We start from the raw sequence: 26,207 nt of genomic DNA, 5'->3' as shown, positions 1-26,207 counted from the left end.
TCAACAACCTGAATCAACAGTCTGCATTGTTTAACCAGGTGGTTTATTTGCCACTTAATTAGCATGCTTGCTACCAAATTATTTCTAAGCCACATACCTAATTTCTATTAATTTTAATCTGTTCTGTTTTGATTTATCAAAATGTTCTCCCAAGTTGGCTTTTTTGAGACAAGGTTTCTCTGTAACAGCCTTGGCTATCCTGTAGACCAGGCTGGCCTTGAACTCACAGAGATCCACTTACCTCTGTCTCCCAAGTGTTCATGTTAAAGGTGTGTGCCACCACACCTGGATAAATTGGCTTATTTTTAAGCATTTTTTGGCACCAAGAGACTGGGGTAGAATGTTTGGAAGTTCAAGGCCTTTGTAGGACATACAGTAAGAGCTTATCTCAACAAAGTAAATATATATCTTTTCAAGTGGGTCTGGTTGGCATTATAATCACTAATAGGTGGATTTTTAAAATTCATTTTGATCAGTGGACAACTGACCTCATTGTTCTCTTTCCACCATGTGAATCTCAGGTATTGAACTCACTCAGGTTTCCATCCAGGCTTACATGTCAAGTATAGTTTCCTGAGGAATCAGTGCCAGCCTGTTAAGTTTTTTAACATTTTAGAATAGGATGAATAGGTGGTGGCGCACACCTTTAATCACAGCACTCGGGAGACGGAGGCAGGCGGATCTCTGTGAGTTTGAGGCCAGCCTGGTCTCCAAAGTGAGTTCCAGGAAAGGCACCAAAGCTACACAGAGAAACCCTGTCTCGAAAAACTAAAAAAAAAAAAAAAAAAAAAAAAAGGATGAATAAAAATGCAGGTGCTTTGGGAAAGAGGAGAGACATGCCCAGGTATGGGTGTGTGCTTCTCAGAGAAGAGCAGCTGCAAGGTAGAAATGTAAAAAACAAAAACCTGTTTCTTTTTTTTTTGAGGACAGGGTCTCTGGGTTTCTTTGTAGCTCTAGCTGCCCAGAGACTATGTAGACCAGGCTGGCCTGAGAGTCACAGAGCCTGCCTCTGACTCCCAAATGTTGAGATTAACCTAACTCAAATTTCTTGATTCAGTAATTAAGTATTGGGCTTTGTTTATATATTGTGTGCAGATATTTGTTTATTGAGGTAGGGGCGTGCGTGCGCGCGCGCTTGCGGTTGTGGTTGTGCTTGTACATGTGCTACAGACAGGACAGCCTATAGGAGTTGATTTCTTACCTTGTACCCTGCTGGTCCTGGGAAGTGAACTTAGATGTCAGGCTTACTGCAAGTGCTAAGCCATCTGATGGCCAACCCAACTAATTTGGGAGAAAAGCTTGAATTTGTGCTGACTTGAAGCTATTTTTATTGTGTCTATTTAGTGTTAATGTTCTTGAATTTTACTGTAGAAATACTGTTTACAGAGAGCTGACTCAATCTCTTGTAGAGTATTACATAATATCTAAATGTACTACATGACTACTCTGAAATTTGACAAGTTAGTAGATTCAGAAAGATACATTGTTTCACTAGAGTAGTAAATATAGTACCTCTCAAAAATACAGTATCTGTGTGTGATAGTTCACTGGACACTGGGATCCTAGGAGTAATCTTCTGGGAAGCAACATACTATTGGTAGAACTTCAAACATTGGCCTTCATGGAAATACTTCGTAACATTGCAAAATATGGGACTATATGAACTGTATTTAAGCTGTGTTCAGTACTCCATTAGGATTTTTGTGCAGGTATAATAAGCTATAGGATTGGGCATCGGGATGAGTTTTCTTTTCTCACTGGCCTTTTTTGTGTGACAGGGAAGGTATCACTATTGTAGCCAAGGCTTGCCTAGAAATCGCTGAATCCTGCTTCGGGTATTGGAATTATGTATTGGAATTACAGACATAGATCAATCACCACACCTGGCTTCAGGATAAGATTTTGAGTCAACCATTAATTTTAAACTAGTTCATTCCATTAAGTATCTGAAAACTAGAAATTCTCACACATGTTAGTCTCTCCTAGCCCACAGAAAAGAAAAGAAAAAAAAGTTTTAGGTGGTTAAGGCTGATTTTGAATCCAGATTCTAGCCTAAGTGCTAGAATTACAGGCATACACCTAATCTAACAGAACTCCAGTTTCAGGGGGGATTGATTGGTTCTCAAATTTATTACAGAGGAGAATAGTTAGGATGGAAGAATTAATGTATGTACTTCACCATACCTTTTTACTAAGCTGATCTTGTTTCAGGTGTTTGGGTTTGGGGTTTCCCCCTGTTTTCTCTACCAAAAAAATAATATTTTGAGAGATTAATAACTGATTATGAAAAATGAGGCATTATGTTAGGAGAAAGGTTTGAAAATGTAAATACTAGGTAAATTGGTTGGCTGTTTTAGGATGACCATTTTTTTAGTTAACCTTATAGGAATAATATTCCAGGATCACCTATGCTAATGTTAAGCAATTGGTTAACATGCTCATTGAAGCAGGTTTCTTTGTTTGCTTTGTTTTTGAGACAGTTTCTCTCTATGTAATCCTGACTAGCCTGGAACTTGCTATATAGACCGAACTGACCCCAAACTCTTAAGAGATCCACCTGCAGGCATGCACCACCATATCCAGCCAGAAGCAGAATTTTATCTATGCTTTTCTCTGATAATATTGTTACTTTGTGGCATGAGTGATTTTAAGTATATTCAGGACATGCTGTGGAGTTGTATTTATTACTTTCTAGTTTTTGAAACGGTCTCATTCTGTATTGCCTGCTGTCCTAGAACTGCTCTGGGATAATTACTATGAATGGAGTAGCATTAATTATAGACTTAAAAAAGGCTGTTAACATGATATGATTATCACACTCAGACTCACTGCAGCTATGGTTACCCACATAAGACATAAGATCAGTCAATATGCCAACAGGAAGCACTAATTGGACTCAGTGGTTTCAAAAAATGGGGAAGGAACACAAGAAGGGAGGGTATTTGGGGGAGTACCTAGGAGCACTTAGATGGATATGACCAACATAAATTGTTTACAAATATGAGACTGTCAGAAAATAAATGAAACCTGGTGTTTTGTGTTTTTGTGAGTTTATTTTTGTTGTTGTTGTTTGTTTGTTTGTTTTGTTTTAGCTATTAGGCATGTGGCACACCTTTTATCCTAGTACCAAGGAGGCAGGGGCAGGTGGATTTCTGAGTTAGAGGTCAGCCTGGTCTATATAACAAGATCCAGGACAACCAGAGCTACACCTATTAATACACACACACACACACACACACACACACACACACACACACACACCATATCTATCAGCTGTTAACATAAGCTATAACAAATCCTTCAGGTTTTCCTGGCTTGTACTGGTTTTAGGTTGTATATTCGAGTTGGGATTTTTAGATCAACATTTTTAGAATACTGCATAATAAGACTATGTTCATGTAGAAACTAATATTAGCTTTATATTATAAGTTAAATTTTTAATTTACTTCTTGCTGAGCAAGATACAATGATTATTGCAAAGATCTCACCCAGTTTGTAAAGAATTACTAAAAAATAAGTATGGTTTTGGGTTGGTGCAGTGAATGTCTCAGTTGGCAAGGGTACTTGCCACTGAGAATGCAAGCCTGATGGCCTGAGGTCAGTCCCTGGAATCCATAGAAGATGGAGGAAGCAACCTGACTCTACAGAGACATCCTCGGACCTCTACATGCCTGCCTTGGCATATGCACACACAATGATGAGTAGAGTTAAAATGTGTATTTTCTTTAACTTTTTTGCTTTTTGGTTTTTTTTGTTTGTTTTTGAGACAGTGTCTGTATGTAGCCTTGGTTGTCCTTTGTAGACAGGCTGGCCTCAAACTCACAGAGAGCCACCTGCTCCTGCCTCTCAGTACTGGGAGTAAAGATGTATGCCACTATGTCTGGCTGTCTATATTTTCTTAGCTCATAGTCTAAGCTCAACATAATTATTAGCATGTTAAATTTGGTGTGAATAAAAGTAGGTTGATATTTCCTGCTATGTTCAGCATGACTGAAAGCCATACTAGTCCTGAGATAATCTTCTGAATGAATGCTTTTGTCCCATCAACCCCTGAAGAACTCTGAGTTAGACATATCCTTTATTTATATATTTATTTATATGTATATATCAGTACATAATGGGAAAACAAGTAAAAGACTTCAGCTGTTTGCCACTCAAGTTCTTAATAGTTCTCCTAGTTATGTGCCCTAGACTCTTGAACATTTAATCTAGTTTACCACTTGTACCAGACTATAGAGTAGCATATATCCAAACAGCAGTTCTGTGTGCATAAGTATAACATGACTCTAAAAATCCTTTATTTTGTCATTAAGGTTTTTCCATATTTGAGGCTTGGGGGATGATGGCTCAGCAGTTTAGAGCATATATTGTTCTTGCAGAGAACCCAATTCAGTTTCCAAGATGCACCCGTGACTGGTAGCTCACAGCCACCTGTAACTCCAGCTCTGGGGCATCCCAATGCCTCCCAGAGTCCTATGTTCATGTACATAGCTTAAATGATTCAGGGGCGGGGGTGGCGGGGAGAGGCGAGGGCAACTGGGGGTAGTGTTCAATGGTTAGAGCACTAAATGCTTTTGCAAGGAATCGGAATTGGATTTCCAGCAGCCGTGTCAGATGGTTTTTATGTCAGTCTACCATCTTTCTCCAGGGGATCCAGTGAGTGGTTCTGGTTTCCATAGGCACATGCTCATATGTGCATACAGATACAAACATGGACACATAATTTTAATTTTAATTTTTTTTTTTTTGAGATAGAGTTATTATGTAGACCAGGCTGTTCTTGAAGAGATCTTGCCTCTGCCCTCCAAGCACAAATGTGCACTGCCAGTCCTGGCAAAATACAAATCTTTTAACAAAGATTCTTTGAAGTAAGCTGGGTTTATTTCCTTGTTCAATTCTTCCCTATCATCTGCTCATTCTTGTTCTTTTAATATAACTCTTCATTGAAATTTTTTTTTTTTTTTTGTCTAGGCATAGTGAGCAGATTCATCCCTAGAAAAATTATTTTACTGCGATTATTAGTTTTCCAGTTACTGTGTGTTGAGAAAACCCTGTTCTGGATATCATGAGTACCCCATGCAGGTTGTTTTTGGTCGATTAATCACAAAAGGAACGATTTTTTACCACCCATTGGAGCATCTCTGCTGCCCTGTTCAGTGTGTAGCTTCCTGGTGTTTTTCACCTCCTAGTACCAGTCATTCTTCAGAAGCTCTTCTAGTGGTTTCTAGTCAGTTACTTCTGAAGTTACCTGTGTGGTAAGTAACATTTTGTTGTAGGTGGAATGCAGAGAGGGCCTTAGATACCTTGTGTATTTTTAAAGCTGAGTGCTGAGCCAGCCAATGCTTACATGAAATAGAGTAGAAATGCTTGTAGTTAGGCATCTTTACAGTAACTGCAGTAGTCTGCAGTTCAAAATACACTGTTCTCATTTTTAGTGAATGAAAGTCCTGGTGAAAAGTGGTCAGCCTTTATTAAGGTTGAGCTTCCTGATTGGTGTCTGTGAAACAATGCTCTCAAGCTTTCAGCTCTCCCTGTTCTACTTCCAGGGAGGTCCTCACTTCAGAAACCCAAGACTCACACTCATCCAGCCTGGTGTCCAGTGGGCTGTTGCTGCCAGAGTTATCTTGTGATATATGAAAGATGTATCAGTTTCTTCTGAAGTACAATCAACCATAGAAAGAAGCCTTTGTAGCAGGTGTGTAACAAGGCAAGTGCCCGGCTGCCACCACCACCGTTACTTTGGAAAGGACATGAGGACTCCACCTCATGTAAGACTCCAGGGAACGAGTGTGGCCTTTCGGAGCCATTGTTTCTTTTGGCAGCTTCTTTATGGCGAGTGTGTTCTCAAAACACCCACATACAGGTGTAAATAAGAAATGTTACAGTTATATTTTTTTCCGCCGTGAGTCGGAAAGGAAATTATTTACAAAAGTAGTGTTGTGATTTCAGCAACACTAAATGAGCTTTTCTTCAGTCATGCATTAATAAAGGTTTTCAGTTGCTAAGAGTAGCTTTCAACATGGTAGTGACTAGAGAATGCTTTTTATTAATTGTTCTGGACTTACGGGTTTCACTGTATGTACCCTCTGCTCACTTGATTTAACAGTTAGAACAGTCCTGTCCAGATTTTAGTGCTGGATTACCGGCCTGCACCAGCACCCCACAAGCAAGTCTGTATGGTTAGTGAAGAGAAGGGGAAAGCTTGGAAGACAGCTGTTTGGGACAGATTAACTTGGCCTTTCTGACATGTGGGATGAACCCTTCCTGCTTCCCATCACCACATGAACATTCATTTCTTCCTTCTTGTTTAGTTGGATGGGTTGGTGTTTGGTTTTTCTTTTGTTTTTGAGACAGGGTCTCCACATAGCTCAGGCTGCCTCTGCCACCCAAGTACTTCGTGTTAAAGCAAAAAAATTTGTCTTTTATGAGAGTGGAGTTAAAATGAAGAAAATTGCTTAGCAACTAAAGTTGCTTGCTGCAGCCAAGCCTCACAACCTGAGTTAAATTCCCAGAATCCATGTGGTAGAAAGAGAACTGACTCCTGCAAGTTGTCCTTGTCCCCCACATGTGCGCCCAAGGACACACACACAAGTAAGCAGATGGTTTTTAAAACTCAAAGTTGAAAGCATTTTTGAGTCTTTATACTGCATTTTAGGGCTCCTTCAGTGAAATATGGTCTAGTGGAGGTAGAAAAGATAAGAGTTCAGGGCACCAAGACTCTACTTAATCCCTTTTCAATTGTTTAAAATACTGAGCTGCCAAATGACTTTGGGATGCTGTCTGGTGCTGCTCAGGCTATCCTCCAACTTACTATGCAGCCAGCAATTATTGGAAACTCCAGTCCTGCCTCTCCCTAGTGCTGGACTGTGGGTGTGTGCTGGCTGCCATGCCCTGTTTGTGCTGGTCCAGGGATTGAATCGGAGCCTCAGGCATGCTAGGCCAGCACTCTACCAACTGAGCTGGGCCTACACCCACCTACCCCTCCCCCGAAGCTCAAGCACGTTTTGGGTTTGTTGATTCAAGAGTATCTTAGAAAGGTGGTCTCCTGTGGCATATTCTTCAGTTTTTCTGGACCTAGCATGTAATTTAATAGTGATAGGTAGCTGAGTTTGTCACTTGCGTGATAAGGCTGCAGAGTCAGCCTTCTAACAGTCTTTTTTAAGATTGGAGAAGATAGAAGATTTGCTTTTGTTAGCCCTTTGTTGTGACTGGTTTCATGTAGCCGAGTCTGGTCTTGAACTCATGTAACCTGAGGAAGAGCTTAAGCTTCTGGTCCCCCGGCCTTGGCCCCACCAGTGCTTGGCTTACAGGCGCGTCAGCACATCTGCTTTGTGTTGTGCTGGGGAATCAGACCAAAGCTTGGTGCTTACTAGGCTGAGCTTTAGAAACTGAGCTACGCTGCAGGCTCTGGGAGGTGGACTTCATAATTACACAGAGACTTGGCTGTGTTTAAGACCTTCCAGTATGGCTAGGGATATGGAAGAAGGCAGAGTTCGAGCCCAGACTGCAAAAACCAAAAATCAGAACTTTTTTTTTATTTTTCATTTTTGTTTTTGGAGATATGGTTTCTCTGTATAGCCTTGGCTGTCCTAGAACTTGCTCTGTAGACCTTGAACCCAGAGATCTGCCTGCCCCTGCCTCCCAAGTACTGGGATTAAAGGTGTGCACACAACCCCCACCCCACCCCGCTAGAACTCTTCTAATATGGAGTTCATTGTCCACATGTCTCTGAGACTCTGGTCTGGACTCTCTGGATTCGTAGTTTGTGGGAATCTCAGAAATGAGATAAATATATGAAAGCTTTCTTATAGTATTGATCTTAGTTATTTTATTGTAGTTCTCAGTGTAAGGAAATCAAATAACAGTACCACATTTACATTTGTTTTTGTGGTTTTGGGTGTATAGTAATCAGATTTTTTTTTTTTACTTTATTGAGGCAGGGTCTCCCTGGGTAGATTATGCTGCCCTTGATTGAACTCACAGGATCAGGTTGCCTCTGCCTCCTGAGTGCTAGGATTAAGGGTATGTGCCAACACACCATCTTTCTAACAGTCTTAGGCAGGCAGCCCTCACCTGAACATGTGTGTGTTTGGGAGAGGCTATTAAAAAAAGCTGGCTGTTGGCCAATTAGGTGATGTAAATTTAATTGGAAGTTCCTTACCCTTACTCTTTCTAATGTTTACCTTAATGTTCATCTTTTTGATGGAGTAACTTTCATTCTATTGCTCATAGTGCCTGGTTGATTATATCCCTAAAATTGATGTTCTAGCTGGAGTTATACTGCTAAAAACAGTGTTCATCCTTAGCCTGAAATGTCCAGTCTCAATGAAGAGATTTATTCCAGTTCTAGTATAGCATCGTTTTGAGAATGTCTAGGCAGTGATTTCTCTCCATTGCATCTTAGACATTTAAACTAAACTCTTTTAATAAAAGAAAAATCATCCTTAGTTTTTAGTCTCTATCATAGCAAGAGATTTATTTATTGAACTGAATGTAGTTAGTTGTCTTGGAAATGAATGCTAGTGCCTTCCAGGTTTAAACTGGATGTTATTTGTGTTTCATGAAATTTCACTAATTCTACAGCTTATTGATATTGTGAGTAGTTGATTTTGATGTAGTAAAAAAAAAGTGGACACTGCTTAAGAGCTATTGAATAGAGTCTGTGTTCAGGCTATCACCCAAGGTAATATCTAAAACGGGGTGATGGGGTGGGGGTGGGGGTGGCAGAAGGAACCAAGCACCTGAGAAAGGCTGTCCATGTCTGTGTTGTTTTGTCTCGGGTTTTAATGTCTGTTGTATGAAGTTCTAAAACGGATCCCAAATGCTCACCAAATGGTTATATTATGCAAGGCATGGTGCTTTTAAATTTGTAACAAAAGACAAAGGAAATTCTATCCATTGCACGAAAATCTTCACTTCAGCTTCATTCAGAGCCATAGGCACTTCAAACCCATGAACCTTCCGCTGCTAGGCCAGTCTCTTAGGAGTTGGGGAGGGTTGTTGCATTAGCCGAGTTCTCCATATTCTTAATCCTGAATTGCAGGCAGGCAGATTTCTTAAACACTGTCGTTAGTTAATTGTGGTGACTGATACCTTGGACAGTGGTCTTCAGACCACTTCCCGTTGAATTCTGACTTGGATATGGTTGTCAGTGCCAGCAGGAAGCAGGCCATCGTCCTTGCATCAGCAAAGTGGAGCAGAGAGTCTAGAGAGCAGGCACTTAGATACTTCTCCTGTGGAAAGGCCTGTGTGGACGGGAGTGCAGCTATGAGAAGGTAGGGGGGGAGCCGGAGCAGTTTCGGGGAGCCAGCTGCCCTGTGTCCACTGTTAGTGTACCATGTTGATGCTGTCATCTCCTGAGGTAATTTGATATTCAGCAAGGAAGTTCCAGTTATTATGTCAGGGTATGCAGCCCCAGAGAAGTATTGTCCTGAACCCAGAGGAAGAGTGAATGAAGGTATATTTAATTTATTGAGTCAGAAGAGGACTTGTCCTGAAGACCCTTTAAAAATTGGGGCTAGCTAGACTATACTAAAACAAAGTTAATTTACAGTACCTGGCTTATACCAATTGCCTGTTTTGTTTTATGAAAATAAAAAGCATCTTGCTATGTATCTCTGGCTAGCTAGCTCAAACCTGGCCTCAGACTAGCAGGAATGCTCCCTGCCTCGGGTTCCCAAGAGCTGATAGTATAGGTGTGTACCACCACGCAGCCATCTATGACTTAGTTTTGCATTTTGGACAGTTCAGTTTTAGAGAGCACTTACTTGTGCATGCGTGTGTGTGCATGCACACACACACACACACTTGTGTGTGTTGTCTGTTTTATTTAGACAAGGGTCTCCTAGGCTGGCTTCACTCCTTATGTGGTTGAGGAAGAACTTGAACTTAGGATCCTGCGGCTGTCACCTCTCAAATGCTGGGGCATGTTACAACTACTGTTTGAGAAGTTACTAAATGACATCACTCGAAGCCAGCGGGGTTGGTGCCTATTCAAATCATTTCACCAAGTCACAACCTTGTAAGTGACCTACATTGCTGTAAGAGTACCATTTTACCCTGTGAGTGTGTGTGTGTGTGTGTGTGTGTGTGTGTGTGTGTGTGTGTGTGTTTTACAAGTTTGTGTGAAGCAGAGTCTCATTTTGTACAGTTTTGGATAGCCTAAAACACAGTAATCTTTCTTGCCTTGGCCTTCTAAGTGCCCCAGTGCTGGGATTACTAGCACGAGCTACCAAGCCCACTGTCTAGAATTTTATTAGAATACAAGTATCTGTACTTTTTTTGTTTGTCTATTTGAGACAGGGTCAGCTTTGGCTGTATTGGAACTCAGTATGGCTACAAGTATCTACACTTAGTTTACAGTGTTAAGTCATATGACATGTATGGGATTGCCTTTTTAGTAAGTTAATTGAACTTTTCATTTTTTATCTGCATTTAATTATGTGGTAATGTGGGAGATAGGGATTTATTTAAGTGGCCAAGGCTGTCCTTGAACTCTTGATCCCTCCTGTCTCCACCTCACCAGTGCTGGGATTATATGCCTGCAAACCTGGCCTTTGTGTGTATAGACATGTGTGACTATGTAGACCAGATGTCACTGGGTATCTTAGGCACTGCCCATTTCTCTCTCTCTCTCTCTCTCTCTCTCTCTCTCTCTCTCTCTCTCTCTGTTTGTAGCTTTAGAGCCTGTCCTGGATCTCACTCTGTAGACAAGGCTGGCCTCGAACTCACAGAGATCTACCTGCCTCTGTCTCCCTCGTGCTGGGATTAAAGGTGTGCATCACCGCCACCTGGCTCCATTTTACTCTGAGATAAGCTTTCTTACTAAGCTTACCCATTAGCTAGATTGACTGGCTCCCCAGATTTAGGATTGCTTGCATCTAATCACACCTGACAGTTCAATGTGGGTGCTAGAGGTAGGAATTCAGGCCCTAGTGCTTACATAGAGGGAACATTACTGACTAAGCCATCTCCCCAACTTCATTGAATTTACTTGTGAAACTGTTAAAAGTCTAGTGTTTCTGTAAGTGTTTTTAAACTCTCACAGTTTAATGACACACTCAATGCATCATGTTTTACTTACTGAAATAAATGCAGACTTTGATCTAACTTCTATTTTGACAGTTTGTTGCATATTCTAAGGACCCAGACATAGGCTTGGTGGCCCGTCTCTTGTTTTTCCTGGTTTATGACTTTCGGCTTTGTGGAATACGGCTGAGATGAAAGGATTTATTGACGATGCAAACTACTCCGTTGGCCTGTTGGATGAAGGAACAAACCTTGGAAATGTTATTGATAACTATGTTTATGAACATACCCTGGTAAGTGTGCAGACATATTTGCAAACTTGAAAGCAGATTGTCGGTTATGTTTCTCGGGCATTGATCCAATAGAATGACTCGGTCTAGTCAGCGTTTGCAGCTTTATTTTCATACGCTCTTACCTGGATAGCATTCATCACTTGTCCCCGGTTTACTGTCCACTCCTCAAGGAGACTGCCCCAGAACCCTGTTTATAAATACTTTAGTCATTTGTTTTCATTTTGTTGTGTGATTGTTTCCATTTGTTTATGTGAATAGTGTGGCATAATTTTTGTTTCTTTGTGAAAGATAAGATTTCTTGTGTTCTCCAAGTTTATTGAAGAGTTCTATCGTTACTCTAGTTTTCAGTAAAAGTACTGGCTGGGTGGGGTGGGGGTGGTACACGCCTTTAATCCCAGCACTCAGGAGGCAGAGCCAGGCCGATCCTCTGAGTTAGTTCAAGGACAGCCTGGTCTACCAAGTGAGTTCCAGGACAACCCTGTCTTGAAAAACCAAGAGACCAAAAAAAAAAAAAAAAAAAAAGTGCCCTCACAAATACGACCAAGCCTTCTACCAAAATTTGCTTTTTTCTCTACCTTGTCATCAGGTGCTTGAGGGGAGGTGGCACTGGATGATGCTAGAAATTCCTGAAAACAAAAGCTGTTGACACCATAGTGTTAGAAGACTCTTAGTTCAATCCTGATGACGTTAGTTAACTTGTTTTTCTCAGGTCAGATAGAAATACGACTTCATCCATCCTGTTTGACATTTATAGTCACGGAGTATTTAGTGGAAATTCCACCCTTAACCACTTAATTAAGCACATGTATCTTTTCAGTGTGTTTTTGTGTTTTTGAAACCCTTTTTCTTTTCATTGTCATTGACAGACAGGAAAAAACGCGTTCTTTGTGGGGGATCTTGGGAAGATCGTGAAGAGGCACAGCCAGTGGCGCAGCGTGGTGGCTCAGATAAAGCCCTTCTACACAGTGAAGTGCAACTCCACCCCAGCGGTGCTGGAGATCCTGGCGGCTCTCGGAACTGGCTTTGCTTGTTCCAGCAAAGTAAGCATTTCTCTCCCACTAACAGCAGGATTTAAAATACTAACTCCTCGCTACACTCACCAGTAGAACAAATGCAAAAAGGTTGTGTGTGTTTTTAAATTAACTATTTAAATGTGTCTGGTGTCTTAGGGCTTCTATGCTGTGAAGAGACACCATGACCACGGCGATTCTTACAAGGAAAACATTTAGTTGTGGTGGCAGCTTATAGCTTCAGAGGTTCCGTCCATTTTCATCATGGCGGCACATGACATGACATCGTGTAGGCAGACATGGTGCTGGTATATCAGAAGGCAACAGGAAGCAGATTGTCTGACTGGGCATGGCTCGAACATATATGAGACCTCAAAGCACGCCTATACAGCGACACATTTCCTTCAACCTCCCAATAGTGCCACTCCCTTTGGGGGCCATTTTCTTCCAAACCACCAAATCCACCATGGACATTAGACAATAGTCATTTTTTTAGGTGTATTGATGAAAGGGATGTTACACTGTGATGACTTTGGAGGAATTTCCTTCTTAATCAAGAAATTTTTAAGAAAGATTTATTTTTTTATTTTATGTGATTTTTTTTTTTTTTTAAACCTGTATGTATGTATGTGTCACATTGCTTGCCTGGTACCCACAGAGGCCAGAGTGGGTGTTAGATCCCCCTAGAACTAGAGCTGTGGAAGGTGTAAGCTTCCATGTAAATAGTGAATGCTGGGAATCAAACCTAGGCTTTCTGCAACAGTAGCAGTGTTCTTTATAGCTGGCTGTGATGTTTGAGTCCTTTAACCCTAGCATTTTTTAGAGAGATGCATTTCAAGGCTGATCTGAGCAGCACAGTGAGTTTGAGCCAACCTGGGGTGTGTGGAACCCTGTCTCAAAACAGAATGTCTTCATTCTTAGCTTGTCGTCTTCTCTTTTCTCTCTTGGTACTTTTCTTTTGAAACAGGATCTGTAGTTCAAGCTCGTCTTAAAATTCCCTATGTAGCTGAAGATGGCTTTGAATCTGCTCCTCTTGCCTCTACCTCCCAGGTGCTAGGGACAGGTATGGGCCACCACACCCAATTTATATGGTTCTGTGGATCAGATCCAGGGCTTCAAACATGGTAATTAAGCAAACACTTTGTAGCAACTGAACTACATCCCCAGTTCTGTTCTGACTACAGTAAATGTTCATAAACTGGGAGATTGCTTTTGTTAAAAAGCTTTTTGTGGGGCTGGGGATGACGGTTAATAGTACATACTGCTTTTGCAGAAGAGACCTGAATTTGATTCCTAATACCTATACCCAGCAGCCCACAACTACCTTTTCCCAGGGGATCCAGTGTATCTGTCTTCTGTGGACACTTCTACTCTCCATGAGCACACGCACACTTTAAATAATTTTGTTTTTAAGTTTAAATTTGCATGTGGGAGTTTGCAAGTCCCATGGTGCACCTGTGGAGCCAGGACGACTCGTGGGGGATTTGTTCTTTTCTACCATGTGGGTTCAGGGGATTGAACTTGAGTAAACTTGGTGACATGTGCTGAGCTATCTCACTGATCCTGTTTGTTTGTTTTTTTTTTAAACACGGGGTAGGGAATCATTACCAAAATGAGAATTCTGTGACATTATATTGGTTTAACCAAAAATAACTAATATGTGGAACTGTCTAGAATGTATGTGGTTCTGGTTTCAGTCCTCAGCATTGGCAGGGAAAAGGATAAGGTACTCAAAAGCAATTACTGTTAAATGATAGTGTTAAATCTTTTACAGAATGAAATGGCCCTAGTCCAAGAATTGGGTGTATCTCCAGAAAACATCATTTACACAAGTCCTTGTAAGCAAGTGTCTCAGATAAAGTATGCAGCGAAAGTTGGAATAAATATCATGACATGTGATAATGAAATTGAATTAAAGAAAATTGCAAGGAATCACCCAAATGCCAAGTAAGTATCTACCCAACTTGAAAATACTGTTGCTAATTAGTATTAGAGTTTGTCCCCCTGGAGAAGGGGGGGGGGCTTTAATGGCAGAGCCAGTGGTATGTATTGTAGAATAACCTTATTTAGAATTTATGAAAAATGCTAACAGCATTTTCTTTTCTGCCTACTTTTGATCCTTTTTATGGATGAAATACAATGAAGCATTCTGAGATATGACTTATTAGCTCATGGAAGAAAATTTGGTATGATCATCAAATTAAGGTCATAGCATGTGTGCTCCTAAAAGCTTATATTCTCAGTCTGCGAGTCTCAACCCCTTCGGAGGGCGTCACATAGCCCTTTCACAGATGTCACCTAAGGCTATTGGAAGACACAGATATTTGCCTATGCTTCATAACAGTAGTAAAGTTACAGTTATGAAAAAGCAATGAAATTAATTTTGTAGTTGGGGGTCACTATAACATGAGGAAGGCTGAGAACCACTGGTCTAACTTGGTGACTTCAGTGGAGTTCAGGCATTTATTACCTTGAAAACCTTCGGATAAAGGCCTTTGGAGAAAAGTTATAGAGAAACAATTGTTTTTCTGAAAAAAGATATGCCCTGTGATCTCCAGAAGACAAGCTATGGCTTAGTGGCCATTGTTTGATAATTGAGTCTAACTATAAGGAGTTTTAAACAGCATTTATGCATTTGTAGCTTTTTAGCAGCTCATCATTACTTAACGCCTGATACTGTTTAGTCAATATAAATCATCTTATCTTAGTTGTTAGTAGTTTAAAAAGAAATCACTAGATATGAGTCAGGGATGGAGTTAATATGAATGCAATGACCAAAAACGTTTAGTTTTTCCCATTAGAAACTTAGGATTTGAGAAATTTGTTAAAGATTACCTAGGTAGAACAATCTGGGAACCTTAGTAATTTTAAAAAACCCTACTGTTTTTATTGAAAGACACTGATGGCATTGCTGTTCAATTTAGTCTTTTTGGTGGATTCATGGACTGATGGACTTCATTTGGAAGTAATGTCATCTTTTATTACAGAGCCCAACTGACAATCTTGCTGCTACAACAGAGTTTTAACTTTGCTGCATTTTCCAAAATCCCATCCATGCAAGCGTCATGCCTTAGGCCCTAATTGCTAGTTTTTTCTCTATACAGGATTGTTTTTCATTAGGTTCACTTGATTCATCCATCGCTGGATTTGCGAACATTGGCAACATAATCAACATACTTCCTACAATCTTCAGGCTTCACATGTGCTGATGATGATGTAAACCAACTCTGCCCCAATCATCTTCCCCTTCTCTTAGGGTCTTACTACACATTGCAACAGAGGATAATATTGGAGGTGAAGATGGTAACATGAAGTTCGGCACTACACTGAAGAACTGTAGGCATCTTTTGGAATGTGCCAAGGAACTTGATGTCCAAATAATTGGGGTGAAGTGAGTATTTATACCTTTTTTAGTACAGAAAAGAATAAACATGTCTTTTGTTGTTGTTGTTTTTGCTTTGTTTGTTTGCTTTTTTAGACAGGGTCTTTCTATGTCGTCTTGGAGCTAGCTAGCTAATGCAGCTATGTAGACTGGGCTGTCTTCAAACTCGGCAAGCTCTGCTTGCCTCTTCCCCACGAGTGCTGGGACTAAGGGTGTGCACCACACTGCCCGGCTAACCATGTCTTTACTGTTTATTGAGGTTATCTGTCTCCTTCCTCCTGTAAAGGGACACCTAGCACAGGGTGATGAGATCTGTTGGCTTGGGTTTGCTGTGTGAGGCACTGGACTCAAGCCTTTGCTCTATCACTGCTCCACGTCCCACCTCTACACCATCTTCTCCTACTGATTGATTTTCTTTCCGTGTTTTGAGGCACTCTTACAATGTAGCTCTCTTTGGACTGAACCTGAGATTCTGCTTTAATTTCCCAAATGCTGCAACTGTTGATGAATGAAAGTACCACTTGCTAAATCACCTTTTAATTTAAATGGAAGGAATTTGCTCCCAATTCTAATGCTTGTTAAAATGACATTCAGCCTATAAGTTGTAGGTTTCATTTTGTTTCTATTTCTAATGATTTTTTTTTTCTCCCAATCCTTTATTGGCACTTCAGTAAGTCAGACTTGGAAGCCAGGTATGGTGGTGCCTACAATCCCAGCATCTACAAAAGACCTTGTTTCTAAAAACCAAAAATATGGGCTTCATCTTTTTGTTGTTGTTGTTGGTTTGCTTTTTTTTTTTTTTTTTTTTGGTTTTTTTTCGAGACAGGGTTTCTCTGTGTAGCTTTGCGCCTTTCCTTGGACTCACTTGGTAGCCCAGGCTGGCCTCGAACTCACAGAGATCCGCCTGGCTCTGCCTCCCGAGTGCTGGGATTAAAGGCGTGCGCCACCACCGCCCGGCTGTTGTTGTTGGTTTAATATGAGGAGACCAAGATTCAAGTAGGTAGTTTGTTTAGGACAGAGTCTCACTCTCTAGCCCAGCTAGTCTAAAACTAAGTCAGGTGATTCATTATTCAAATGAAGGAGTTTATCTATCTCTGCACCTCCTGGTAATCTGCCCTTTCATCCCAGTATTCTCTCAGTCTGGTTCTTCCACCTAACCTCTTCCTGCCTAGCTCTTGGCCAGTTAGTTCTTTATTAAACCAATGAGAGCAACACATCTTTACAGTACACTGTAAGATGAATTGCTAAACAATCTTATTAATTTAAAACCTGGAGCCAGATATTGGGGTGAAAAACTGAGAGATCAGAGGAATAGGACAAGCCACAGACAACCTCACCTCACCAACACCTCAGTCTCCAAAGAGACCTACTTCCTGTATACCCACACCTATATGCCTTTCTGTTCTGCCATCTCACTTCCTCTCTCTGCCCAGCTACATCACTTCCTCTTCCTGCCCAGCTCTGTCACTTTCTGTCTGTCCAGCCCTTCAGACCTTTATGGTTAGTGCTGGGATTAAAGGTATGTACCACCACACCTAGGTCTGTTCTCAGTGTGGCCTTGAGCTCACATAGATCCACATGGATCTCTGCCTCCCAAGTAATAGGATTAATGGCATGTGCTACCCTTGCCTGACCTCTGTTTATTATGGTGGCTGCCTTTTTTCTCTGATCCTCAGATTAAACTTTATATTAGGGTACACAATATATCAAGAACACAATACATCACCAAAGTATACAATGGGATTATTCCATAGCAAAGTATGATTGTTCTCTGTTAGCTTTCTGTTGCTATGATAAGCAGCTAGGGAGGAAAGAGGTTTATTTGCCTTACTGGTCAATCAAGGAAAGCCAAGGTAGAAACTTAAGACGGGAGCCTTGATGCAGGAACTGAAGCAGAGACCACAGAGGAATGCTTCCTGGCTCACTCTGCTTGGCTTGCTCAGACTGTCTTCTTATACTATCCAAATAAGGGCATTATTCATAGTGGGCTTAGAATGTGCCCCTGTACCCCACAGACAATGCACATACATGTGCCAATCCGATGGAGGCGATTCCTCACTTGAGTTTACCCTTTCCTAGGTAACTAGTTTATGTCAAGTTAAAGCAAACAAGCAAAAAACAAAACCAGCCAGCACAATCACGGATGCCTGACTTACTCAAATATACAGTATTGTCCAAAAATTGCATCATTATATTGGGTGGATTCTATCCTTGCATCAAATATTTGATAAAGTTAAAAAATGCACTCAATAGTGACATTATACTGAGTGATAATTGAAAGGAATTACAGAAAGTGCCACAAAGCCACGCTGCTTTAAATTATTACTACTTTATTTCTTTCAGATTTCACGTTTCAAGTGCTTGCAAAGAATATCAAGTATATGTGCATGCTCTATCTGATGCTCGGTGTGTGTTTGACATGGCTGTAAGTTCTCTAATTATTCTTTTATTTTAAACTAGGGTGTTATTTCAGAATCATTTTCAACTAGTATGAATTAGTTACTGTTTAAAGTTAGTACAACACACACAATTTTTAAAAATGTTTAGGCTTTATGTATGTGTTTTGCTTGTGTGTGTATATGTATATATATGCACCATGCTTATGCATGATGCCCATGGAGATGAGAATGTGTTGTTGGACCCCCTGGAACTAATGTTAAGGATGCTTTAATCTGGAAACTGAACCCAGGTCCTCCGTAAGAATAGCAGATATTCTCTCTTAACCTTTGAGCCATTTCTCCAGTCTTGCATACTTATTATTATTATTATTATTATTATTATTATTATTATTATTATTGAGACAGAGTTTCTCTGTAATCCTGGCTGTCCTCTGTGGACCAACTTGCTCTGTAGACCATGCTGGCCTCAGATCTGCCTGCCTGTGTCTCTGGGATTAAATGCATGTATCACCACACTTGGCTTCCTGATTTTATTACCAGAAAGCTTGAGGGTGACACACAATGTTGTATTTTAAGTGGACAAGAGATTGAAGTAGAAATTTAATGAATGTCTTAAGAGAGAAAACAAGCAATGGAAAGGAGGCAAAAAAAAAAGGAATGCATGTAATATTTAATCTGTTCCTGTTAGTAAGAACTAAAGAAGCTGAGTTTGGTAGCAGAAATCTGCTAGTAACTTGTACTCAGGAGGCCGAGTCAAGAGGATCAGTTTGAGGCCAGTCTACATAAAGTTAGGGTTAGGGTTAGCTTGTCTGAAAAACAAAACCAAGTTTTGAAAAGTTAAGAAAACAGAAGTAACTGGTATCAATAAAGTTCAGAAATATTTACCTACCTACGAAGAAGGGTTTTTTGTTTATTAATTTTATATTTGTATGCATTACAGTTTTGAAGCATGAAGGGTTTTTTGTTGTTGTTTTTTCCTCTAGGGAGAATTTGGCTTTACAATGAACATGTTAGACATCGGTGGAGGCTTCACAGGAACTGAGATCCAGCTGGAGGAGGTAAGTGTTTTGGGGGGGGGGCAAACTGGGATAATCTTCTTTCTTTGCTACATAATTGGTAGGTACATAGACCAGAATTTTTATGCTAACACAAACTAAAGCCTATTGTAACACTTGTCTTATAGTTTATAAATTAGACCTAACTTAAATGACTTTAACATTTCAAATAATATGAGCCCTATCATATCACAGAGTAGGCACTCCTTTACTTACTGATTTATTGATGTGCTAAGTAAGCATCAAGTTCAGTCTCACACAAGCTCCGCAAGTGTTCTACCACTGAGCTACCCCACAGCCCACAAGTAGTACTGTTTGAGTTGTGTTTTATGTATTAGATGTCACGCCAACTCCCAACTTCATGGCTCTAATAGCAAGATGCACATCACTCCTGCCTTCATTCTGCAGTGTCTAGAAGCTGTGAATTGGAATTTTACTCCTTTACCACCAATCAGACACAGTATTAGAATTGATGTGGCTTTTTTTAATTATTGCTATTGTGATTATTACTAAAAAAAAGCTGATGCAAAAGCTTGCCTAATCGAAGACACCTGCTAAGTAGCTGGGTTTGTTGTTCTGTAATTGGAATTGCTTGGTTGTCTTTGGTAACTTTAGTTAATAGCTATTCAACCTAGACTTCTGTGACCCAGTATTGAAACTTGAATCTGTAATTTAAAACCCACAGGTTAATCATGTGATCAGTCCTCTGTTGGATATTTACTTCCCCGAAGGATCTGGCATTCAGATAATTTCAGAACCTGGAAGCTACTATGTATCTTCTGCGTTTACACTTGCAGTTAATATTATTGCTAAGAAAGTTGTTGAAAATAATAAATTTTCCTCTGGAGGTAAGTTACAAAGTTTATATCTCATGTTTCAGATACTACTTTGACCATGTGATTTGACCAGTGGTTTGTTGTGGTTTCCATTGCCGCCGTCTTGGCTCTGATGGGGAATCTGAGTGTTATTTAAACCCACCTTCACGTCAAACCAACAGAACTGCCCTGAGTCATTGTAGAAATACAGTTTACATTCAAAAGACCTTTTTTAATTTTGTTTTTTTCCACTAGGGAAAAATTGACTTCCTGACTACTATTCTTTACTGTTTTTCCTTTTGTCTTTGTTAGATTTCAGGGTTTGTTTGGTCTGTTTGTTTTTTCGAGATAGGGTTTCTTTGTGTAGCTTTTGGAGCCTATCCTGGAACTCACTTTGTAGACCAGGCTGGCTTCCGAACTCAGAGATTCGCCTGCCTCTGCCTCCTGAGTGCTGGGATTAAAGGCATGTACCACCACTGCCTGGCTCCTTTGTGTTTTTTCCTGACATTTTTAAAGGGTAGGTTTTTTTGGTTTGGTTGGGTTCACTCCAGGGTTTTGGAGTATTCTCTGTGTATAACTTTAAGAAGACACACATGATAATGGTCTCTTCTAATATTGGTGGTGTCAGGTTTGGATTTGATGGATGGGTACTTGACTGGTTTTTGTTTGTTAAGATTTTTACGTGCGTGCGTGCGTGCGTGTGTTTGCTATGGGAGTATAGGTGCCTAAGATGTTGGAGGTGTGGGATCCCCAGGAGCTGAAGTGATAGTCAGTTGTGGCTGCTTTTCAAGGTTAATAGAAGTTAAACTTGGGGTCCTCTGGAAAACCAAGCAGCAGCATATGCTCTCGGCTGCTGGGCCATCTCTCCAGCCCTCTGGGTTTGGCTTTTTTGTTTGTTTGTTTGTTTGTTTGTTTGTTTTTTGGAGACCAGGACTTACTGTCTGGAAGCACAGGCTGACTGGGAAGTCTGTGTAGCTAAGTATTCTCTGTGGGATGCCGGGATTGCTGACATGGCCACAACAGTTGGCCTCGGTGCGCTTGGGTTAGTGAGTAGGAGTGCTGTGTAGTGAGTAAGGTGTGTTCATCTGTCGTTTTCATCTTCCTCTTCACTGTTTGATTTCAGTAGAAAAAGATGGGAGTGATGAACCAGCCTTCGTGTACTACATGAATGATGGTGTTTATGGTTCTTTTGCGAGTAAACTTTCTGAGGACTTAAATACCATTCCAGAGGTTCACAAGGCAAGTTCGTTCATTTGTTTTTCCAAAACATCTTTGATAGTGAAAAAACAAAAACAAAAACAAAAATGAGCTTGCTGAGATGGCTTAGTGGGTAAAGGCGCCAAGCCATGGGCCCCTGTGGCCTGATGGGTGCAGGTTGTGCTCTGCCCTTCAGCCTTACACTCACTCCTACGCACGCACGCACACACACACCATACATGAAGGAATAAATTGTAACTTTTTTAAACAAGTTTTTAATGCAATGCATCAGTACAGCTCAGATGCCATTTGCCTATCCTAGATTCAGTCACCAGGAATCCCGCCTCCTTAAACCTCACCTGTTTACCATGTTTGGAGTGTTTTTGTGGGATCCACGTTCTGTTCTCTTCAGTTTATCTCCTTGTTGTGAAGTTCATAGTAACAATTGAGACGTATACCTGACCCTCAATCTCCCATAGATGTATGAGATCTGAGAGACTGAAATTGCTTTTTATTCACCTGCAGATTCAGTACCTGAAAGCATTTGATAAATTTTCCTTTTCTACAGAAATACAAGGAAGATGAGCCTCTGTTTACAAGCAGCCTTTGGGGTCCATCCTGTGACGAGCTTGATCAAATTGTAGAAAGCTGCCTTCTTCCTGAGCTGAATGTGGGAGATTGGCTCATCTTTGATAACATGGGAGCAGATTCTTTCCACGAACCATCTGCTTTTAATGATTTTCAGAGGCCAGCTATTTATTACATGATGTCATTCAGTGATTGGTAAGGTGATTTTATTTTATTTAAAAGCAGATAGGATCCTGGAAGTGACATTTTAGATTTGCTAATACCTTATGTAACAAACAGATGCAAAACTTGAAGTAATACAAAAAAGAATCACTTAAAAACATTTCATGTAAATTTCACACTTACAGATAAAAGTGATAGTTTCCTTTTTCTTGTTGTTTTTTTTTTTGTTTGTTTGTTTGAGACAGGGTCTCTTACATAATCCTGGTGTCTTAGTATTTATTTACACAAGGCGGCCGGCCTTGAATTCAGAGATACAGCTGCCTCTGTCAGGTTTAAAGATCATCTGGAATTAAAGGCATGTCTGTCCCATTATGCCCATTGATAGTTCCTTCTTGATGTGTATTCAGCTTTTGCATTAAAAGTAGATGAATCTTGAAGCTAGGGAGATGACTGCTACATGGACTCGAAGAACTGAGTTGGGAAATGGAGGGGTAAGAAAGAGGCAGAAATGCGTGGATTGTGGAGCTGGCTGGACAGCTACTCTAGCCAAGTGTTGAGTTTTAGGCTCAGTATAAGAGACCTTGTCTCAAAAAAAAAGGAAGAAAGAGAGAGGAAGGAAGGAAGGAAAGAAGAAAGAAAGAGAAAAAGAAGAAAGAGAAAGGAAAGGAAGAAAGAAGAAAATGAGGTAGAGCAATCGAGAAAGATACCAGAGTATAATTGCTGGCCTGCACACACAAACATAAACTATACCTCCTACTCCCTGGTATATACTTCGCCCCTGCTCCGTGTCTGTAGGTGCATGCCCGTGTATGGGTCTGTGTGGCATGGGTGCTGTTCTCACACAGGCTAGAAGATCCCCTGCATCGTTTGTGAGCTACCTCACAAGTCAGACTCCATTGTCCACAAGAGCTGTGTGTACTCTTAACCTTTCTCCTCCAGACACCCAAACCCCCCTTCTAACAGGGGTTTCAGAGATTAAACTTAATTATCAGGTTTACATGGCAAGCACTTCACCAGCCATCTCCCTGTCCCAGAAACAGATGATCTTTTAGGGGGGACTGAAGACTAGTTGTTTCCTGTTTCCGTTGTGTGGTTTGGTAAATATTTAAATCCCAACTTCTGCTCTTTTCTTAAATACAGGTATGAGATGCAAGATGCTGGAATTACTTCAGACGCAATGATGAAAAACTTCTTCTTTGCACCCTCTTGCATTCAGCTGAGCCAAGAAGACAGCTTTTCCACTGAAGCTTAAACAGGCATTAACGCTTCTTTAGATCTGAAGTCGCAGGTTAAGCTTGTCTGGTCTACATTCCAGTGTGGGGAAAAAATTCAATCAATCTTTTACTCTGTTAATTATCTTGGAAACAAATTCATAGTAATAGCTATTTGGGGACCAGACAAAATCAGCTTTCATCTATAATTCATTGGGGGTAATGGGGGATTTAGATAATGTATCAGATTTAAACATGCCAGTTTGACCCACCCCTTAAGCGTTTAAATAAAATATGCAACAAAATGGATGACTTAGTGGAGATGGAAGCCCATTAATTGGGTTCCCCATCAAATCGTTTACATACAAGTACACAGTTTTTATAATAAGGATTCCTGTTAAAAGTCTTGTAAAGTTGATGTCTTTCACCCAGATATATCACATGTGAGTGGAAGACCAGTGTGACTTCATTAGATACGTTTAGTGTATTTAGAATGTGTAAATTTGTGCTTTGAACTGTAGTTTAATAAATGTAAAATTGCATCATAGTATTTGTCGTATTTGACCTAATGTAACCCTGTATGATTGCAATAAAACTTTGTGTAGATTTTACTGTTTTTCAGGCTAAAACTTTGGGAAAGGGGCTAGCTAGCAAAGGGAGTTTTGAAGTAGTTGTGTGTATGGTCTGTTTTGAGGGTTAGTTTTCTTTATAGCCCATTTAAGTTTGGTTTGGCTCAATACACTTTTAGTTATTTAATTAGTAATTTAAGTAAAAGTGTTTGGTAAATCATTGTGAAGTTGAGATTTATTATGGAAAGTTGATGTGCAGTAAGCATGATGTTTAACAATTTTAACACCAAAAATGTTAATCTTGCATAAAGCAATTGTAATAATGGTAGGTGTTTCTGTATAGATAGGATGCATAGAGTACTTTAGTAAACCTTTGAGTCACAAATCTTTTGGCCGATAGAGAAGAATTTATTAAACACTGAAAACTTGGTGGGGAGGGGAAGAGACTGCAGAGGACTGCAGAACCCCGACCTTAAAGAAGGGCTATGTCTACTTCCAGAGTCCCAAGGCCCCTCGCACAGACATTGACATGCAGAGGCCTTTGGGGAGGTGAAGCACACTTTCTTCAGTTGCTCAACTTGTAATGGCATCCAATCAGAGGGGTTTCCTTACCGCTTTGAACCTGGTCCTTTAGTTTCCTGTTAATATTTCCCTTTTGTTCAGCTTAGTAGTTCTTTTCGTACTAAAGCTTGGTGGTGGGGAGGGAGTCAGCGTCACTAACCTGACACTCTGGCCAGGAATTTGCTTTGTTCACTGCTAGTGTGTTAATCCTAGGTCTCAGAATCACAGTAGGAATGAGACAACTCACAGGGGTCACTTTTCCTCACTCTGTGTTCACAAGTGGAATTTCTGTCCCCAAGAGGAAATGTGACTTCACTTTGGTGCCAATGGACAGAAAATTCTACCTGTGCTACATGGGAGTAGTTTGGGATGCACTTAAATCCTGGTTTTTACACCTTGATTCAAGGTGGAAAGAAATTGATCATGAATCTCTAATCTCAATCTCAAACCAGTAGGTGCTTAATATTTTTGATTTGACTGTTGCCCACTTGAATATCATGGGTTATATTAATTAGAAAAAGAACTAAGAGCCCCAGTCCATTGTCATCTAGCTGCCCTTGGACTCTTTTCCAAGGTGTAGTAAGGGGTTTTAGTCAAAATTCCAAGCTACCATGTAACTTTGAACTAACGAGGAGGAGGAATTGTTCCTTACCTCCTCCGTATTATGCATTGTTGTGGTCCAGAAATGCCAAAACTTTAAAAGGATGATACAACTTGAGTCCTTGGCTTGACTGTATGGGCTTGGGCTTTTGTAGCCTATCAATTCTGCCATCTGCATAGGAGAGTGGTTGTATGTAAAACAGCCCAGAGTTGCAAATCTCACATGTGAATGATAGGTAAACTTAGAGTGTCTGTATTGTATTTGAAGACTGTTTGCTATAAATCTAAAGGTAACCTATGTATTTCAATTTGGAATGCTTAAGAATAATTAATGTAAAATCTTTTTATATGATATTGTAATCTCAGTTCAAAACTTAATTGAAATTATAAAACCCAAATGATTTCTATATATAGTAAATTGAACTGTAAAGGTAACTTGTGTGTGATTCTGAATACACAGATAAAATGTTTTTATTCCTCATGCTTTACTTTGATGGCTTCTATCATGAAATAGACATGAAATTTTATGAATTGTGTGTATATTGCCCACATTCTTTCAGAATCTATTAAAAGTAAAGTGATCTGGGAATTGCCTAGCACAATGAAGGTTTTGATGAGTGGATATTCATGGGACCACCTTTTTAAACTTGGGTGAAGTGTATCACTCACTATTCAGTATAAATTAATCAGTATTGATTCTAAAAACAAAAACAAAAACAAAAAACCGGTAATTACTATACTGTCTTGGCCTGCTGAAATGAAAATCAACGCTTCAGTTTCTTGTAACTGGGTAACCTGATAGGAAATTCATTCTTAGTATGTTTCCCCAGGGAGGATACATTAGGTTTAAACATTATTGTTAGGTAATAGAGTAGTTTATAGGCTGGTCATTAAAGAGGTAAACTGGTTTCATCCTGCCTGCTTCTGGTACTTGCTATTCCAGCAAGGCCAGACACCCAAACCTTGCTGTTCTGATAGTACTATGCATAGGAACTAATGGATCTAGTGGTTGCTAAGGTGCCAGGTCACTGGGGATTATAATTGCTTTGTCTGCCAAATGGTTGCAAATGACAGAAGTCATCATATACTCTTCCTTTCTGCCTTGGCCTACTGTACATTGCTGCCTTGTATTTAAATTAGATGAATTAACATTAACTTGCAGTGTTATCTAAAAATAGTCATTTAGCTGTGCATTGCCTGACAGCCAGTTAGAGAGTATTGATTGCATGAGTTTGTGCGATGCAGCTTTCATAGTGAGGATGAACCTGTCCAGGAATTAAAAGCTATTGGTTAGATTTGGGGGTTTGTTGTTATTTGACATTGGAGCCCAACCTGGC

General features: G+C 40.2%; 1 protein-coding gene across 8 annotated transcripts in view; it reads left to right on the top strand.

Moving 5' to 3' along the window:
• Azin1 (antizyme inhibitor 1) overlaps positions 1-25,401 on the top strand; it is a 32,129-nt gene extending 6,728 nt beyond the window's left edge. Inside the window, exons 3-14 of one of the 8 annotated variants that reach the window (XM_037197736.1) lie at positions 5,547-5,695; positions 9,834-10,021; positions 11,125-11,321; positions 12,188-12,361; positions 14,106-14,278; positions 15,588-15,722; positions 18,057-18,138; positions 19,096-19,170; positions 19,853-20,015; positions 21,106-21,221; positions 21,748-21,962; positions 23,070-25,401. In XM_037197736.1, coding sequence (XP_037053631.1) covers positions 11,220-11,321; positions 12,188-12,361; positions 14,106-14,278; positions 15,588-15,722; positions 18,057-18,138; positions 19,096-19,170; positions 19,853-20,015; positions 21,106-21,221; positions 21,748-21,962; positions 23,070-23,181 — 1,347 coding nt within the window. In that variant the 5' untranslated portion in view covers positions 5,547-5,695; positions 9,834-10,021; positions 11,125-11,219 and the 3' untranslated portion in view covers positions 23,182-25,401. Of the gene's footprint in view, positions 1-5,546; positions 5,696-9,833; positions 10,022-11,124; positions 11,322-12,187; positions 12,362-14,105; positions 14,279-15,435; positions 15,723-18,056; positions 18,139-19,095; positions 19,171-19,852; positions 20,016-21,105; positions 21,222-21,747; positions 21,963-23,069 lie in introns of all 8 variants that reach the window. The other 7 variants (XM_037197738.1, XM_037197737.1, XM_037197740.1 and 4 more) reach the window with 7 other exon arrangements.
• The last annotated feature ends 806 nt before the right edge of the window (positions 25,402-26,207 follow it).

The sequence above is a fragment of the Peromyscus leucopus genome, chromosome 20 (genome assembly GCF_004664715.2).
Source record: "Peromyscus leucopus breed LL Stock chromosome 20, UCI_PerLeu_2.1, whole genome shotgun sequence".
Lineage (NCBI taxonomy): Eukaryota > Metazoa > Chordata > Mammalia > Rodentia > Cricetidae > Peromyscus > Peromyscus leucopus.
Note: the sequence above shows the minus strand (reverse complement) of the source record. Positions and strands in the feature narration are given on the sequence as shown.